Below are 3916 nucleotides of genomic sequence, written 5' to 3'. Positions count from 1 at the left end.
ATGCAAATCCCTGCAACCTGATATGGACGAGGCTGAATTTCCATCCAAATCTGTAAATGCTGATTAGAGTGTCGCATTTTTACCCTCTCCACACACACACACACACACACACACACACACACACACACACACACACACACACACACACACACACACACACACACACACACACACACACACACACACACACACACACACACAATATTATGGCGAGACTAAGTAGAGGGTTGGAGCGAACTTATCCGAGCACTATAATGGCGGGACTAAGCAAAGGGTTGGAGAATAGGCAGAGGGTGACTACGTGGGCTGAGCTGGTAGCCAGAGGCAACACTTGACTTGACAATGGTAGCCGTCACTCACTCGTCTCTCTCTCTCTCTCTCTCTCTCTCTCTCGCTCTCTCTCTCTCTCTCTCTCTCTCTCTCTCTCTCTCTCTCTCTCTCTCTCTCAAAACTCAACTCCCACAAAGAGCGCACGCCTCTTTGAGAGAGTTGTGTTTTGAGAGAGAGAGAGAGAGAGAGAGAGAGAGAGAGAGAGAGAGAGACAGAGAGAGAGAGAGAGAGAGATAGATTCAATTATCGTCCTCGGAGGTCAGATATGACCCATGGGACCAAAATCAAAACATTACAAACTGCTTCTTCTAAGTGAGAGCAATCGATACATATCAGTTAGGGACTGAGGGTCCATCAAAAGAAAAAGAAAAGCCTAAGGGGATTCCTATGGGGTAAGGACCGGTTTAGGAGTTCGAAACTCCTGGATGATGGCCTTCCCCCCGCGGTATACTGCCCACTTGCCTTTGGCTCGTGCTTCACGCACTTTTTTCAGCTCTTTACTTTTGTGCTTGACTTGTGTCGGGGTGAGTTCTTCGGCGATCCAAAACCCGGTGTCTCGAAGGAGACGTGATTGCTGGAGTAGTCGGAGCCGCTCCTCTTTGTCTTTGAACTCAAGAATAGCATGTCCACTAGGTGTGCCCTTGGTGTTGAACTTGTTGATGATACATTCTACTGCGTCGTAGTCGACATGGACCGGGGTAAGAGTTTCGTTGAGGAGATCAATTAACTTGCAGAAATCTTGATGGCACTCATCCCAAGCTTGGGGCAACCCTCCGATACGAAGCTTGAGGGCATTCTCTTCTTGAAGCTGATGTTCCCGCATTTCTGTTTTCACATAGGTTTCCACTTTGGCGAGTGCGGTCGTGTGAACTTGAGTGACTTTTTCTTCGACTTCCTTCACCTTGCCTATTGTGAGGCCGATCATGGAGTCAAATCGTGCCTCGAGCATGCTAAGGCGTGCTTTGAGGTCACGGTTTTCATCCATGACCATGTCGAGGGCAGCTTGTAATTGTGCGGTGCGATCTGTTTTGCTCGGAGCCGCAAGGACATCGGCAAAACTACCTGGTACTCTTCCTGATGGTTTGGGGCTGTTGGTCGTCATCTTCTCCTTGGCTGGAGTTTTTGGTGGGAACATATTCTTCGAGGCCCAAAGTCTAACTTTGAGATCTCAGTCAGATTGACAGGCCGAACAGTTGGGTGAGGTTAGCTTGGGCTTGGATTGGGTGGGTATGCGGGTATGCTGCTGGTCTCAAATGGGCTTCACAGGCCGAGGTCGAGCCGAGGCTGTAGCACAGCCAAGGCCGCCGGAGTAGAGCTTCGCAGGGCAGAGCAAAGCCGAGGCCGTAGCAGCTCGAATGGGGTTCCCCTGCCGTAGCAGAGCTCAAACGGGCTTCACAGGGCCAGGGCGTAGCAGGGCTTCACGGGCCGACCACAAAGCTCAAATGGGCTTCACAAGCCGACCACATGGCTGTCGCAAGGCCACACAGGACCACGCAGGGCAGGGCCTCGCAAGGTCTTATGGGCTGAAACGCTGCAGAAGCCGAGCTTTGTCTGGAGCTGCAAAAGCCGAAACAGGTTCGCAAGGCCGTACAGGGCTGTCACAAGGCCGCACAGGATCACACAGGGCAAGGCCTCGCAAGGCCTTATGAGCTTTTGTCTGGAGAAATGCTGCAGAAGCCGCGCTTTGTCTGGAGTAACATTGGAGAAGCCGAAACAGTCGATTTTGAAAGGAGGGGGCTAAGCTGGGGGCTTAACGCCTCCCCCAAGGTAGCCCTTTCGCCCAAGGGGGGGCTGGGGAAGACGAACTAAGGTCTTGCCCTGTGCTAGGTTTACGCGCACGCGAGAGAGAGAGAGAGAGAGAGAGAGAGAGAGAGAGAGAGAGAGAGAGAGAGAGAGAGAGAGAGAGAGAGAGAGAGAGAGAGAGAGAGAGAGAGAGAGAGAGAGAGAGAGAGAGGAGCATAAGAGTTGTGTAGGAGTTCGGCCGCAGGATGGGTATCTCACAGGACTCCACGCACAAGAGGCGGGCAACTGGAGGCAAGAAGAAGACATGGCACAAGAAAAGGAAATATGAGTTGGGTCAGCAACCAAGCATGACTAAGCTGTCCAGTAACAAGACTGTAAGGAATGGGTCCGTGTGTGGGGAGGCAATTTTAAGTTTCGTGCTCTACGCCTCGATACTGACAACTACTCATGGGGATCAGAGGCAACGACTAGGAAGACCCATATCTAAAATGTTGTCTACAATGCATCCAACAATGAGCTTGGTAGGGCGCAGACACTTGTGAAGTCTGCCATTGTTCAGGTGGATGCTGCACCGTTCCGCCAGTGGTATAGCCAGCACTATGGTGTGGACTTGGGAAAGAAGAAGAGAGCTACCAGTGCCAAGAAGGAAACTGAGGACACAGATGCTACCGCAGGTGACGGGGAGAAGAAGCAAAGCAAATATGTCGAGCGGAAGATATCTGCTCGTAATGAGGATCGCAAATTGGATGCTCATTTGGAGGATCAAATTGCAAGTGGACGCCTTCTCGCTTGCATATCATCTCGTCTGGCCAATGTGGGCGAGCCAGTGATTATATTCTTGAAGTGAAAGAATTAGAATTCTATCAGAAGAAGATTCAAAGGAAGAAAGGAAAGGTTATTGGCGCTGCCGTGTAGTTTTAGTTGTCAGGAAAGCCGTCAATCACGAGGGAAAAGGATATAGTCTCACTTGGGCCAAGTTCTGCTTCTGCGCCCAGTTGTACAAGAGCTGAACCTCATTTTTGCTCATTTGGGGAAATAGCTTGACATATGAATACTGGTTAATGCTTCCGTATTGTGTCCAAAAAAAAAAAGAGAGAGAGAGAGAGAGATCACTTCATGGTTCTAGACTAGGGAGGCCGCCATGACGACTTGGTTAAAGAAGAACAGGAAGAAGAGGGGTCACGTCAGTGCAGGCCATGGAAGAATTGGCAAGCTACACAGAAAGCATGCCGGAGGTCATGGTAATGCAGGAGGTATGCACCACCATCGCATTCTGTTTGACAAATATTACCATGGGTACTTCGGGAAGGTAGGTATCCACTACTTCCACAAGACAACGAACAAGTTCCACTGTCCCATTAATGTGAATGTGGATCATCTGATCCGGAAGGAAAGGGGCCCTTGCTGGATGTCACACAGTTTGGGTACTTCAAGGTGCTAGGTAAGGGTGATGCTCCCCCCACTCCTCTGGTCGTTAAAGCCAAGTTCTTCTCTAAGCTTGCAGAGAAGAAGTTCAAAGAGTTTGGTGGTGCCGTCCTTCTCACTGCTTGAGGTCAGATCTTCCCTTCTATTAATGTGTAGGCGGATGACAAGGCTTATTCTACTTCTCAATAAAGGATTTTTGTATGAGGACTTGCAGATATGGGTTTTGATGTCTTAGCGATGATTGAATGTAGCCGAATTTTCCTTTATTAAAATAAAAAGAAGAGATAGATAGATAGATAGATAGATAGATAGATAGATTTTATTATCGTCCTCGGAGGTCAAATATGACCTATGGGACCAAAGTCACATGTGATGTAGTATGTGTATGGTTGATGAGTGACTCTCGATGCTCCAAAAT

At 49.3% G+C, this 3916-nt stretch overlaps 1 protein-coding gene and 1 pseudogene across 1 annotated transcript; both read left to right on the top strand.

Annotated features, from left to right (window-relative positions):
• Positions 1 to 2313: 2313 nt before the first annotated feature.
• On the top strand, positions 2314 to 2950 carry LOC147450056 (small ribosomal subunit protein eS8-like). Its single transcript, XM_086520644.1, has 2 exons — positions 2314 to 2447; positions 2633 to 2950. The coding sequence occupies exons 1-2, from the start codon at positions 2319 to 2321 to the stop codon at positions 2918 to 2920; spliced, it is 417 nt and encodes a 138-aa protein (XP_086376770.1). The 5' UTR covers positions 2314 to 2318; the 3' UTR covers positions 2921 to 2950.
• A 264-nt stretch (positions 2951 to 3214) lies between these two features.
• Positions 3215 to 3624, top strand: LOC147450055 (large ribosomal subunit protein uL15x pseudogene; annotated as a pseudogene).
• The last annotated feature ends 292 nt before the right edge of the window (positions 3625 to 3916 follow it).

The sequence above is a fragment of the Adiantum capillus-veneris genome, chromosome 9 (genome assembly GCF_014529385.1).
Source record: "Adiantum capillus-veneris isolate H3 chromosome 9, ASM1452938v2, whole genome shotgun sequence".
Classification (NCBI taxonomy): Eukaryota; Viridiplantae; Streptophyta; class Polypodiopsida; order Polypodiales; family Pteridaceae; genus Adiantum; species Adiantum capillus-veneris.
This window is presented reverse-complemented; position numbering and strand designations above follow the sequence as displayed.

Bases quoted from the DNA above. Each gene is read 5' to 3' on its own strand.
- LOC147450056 (XM_086520644.1), top strand. From the start codon at position 2,319: ATGGGTATCTCACAGGACTCCACGCACAAGAGGCGGGCAACTGGAGGC. The intron at 2,448-2,632 runs GTAAGGAATGGG...GCCATTGTTCAG, and splicing joins AGCTGTCCAGTAACAAGACT to GTGGATGCTGCACCGTTCCG.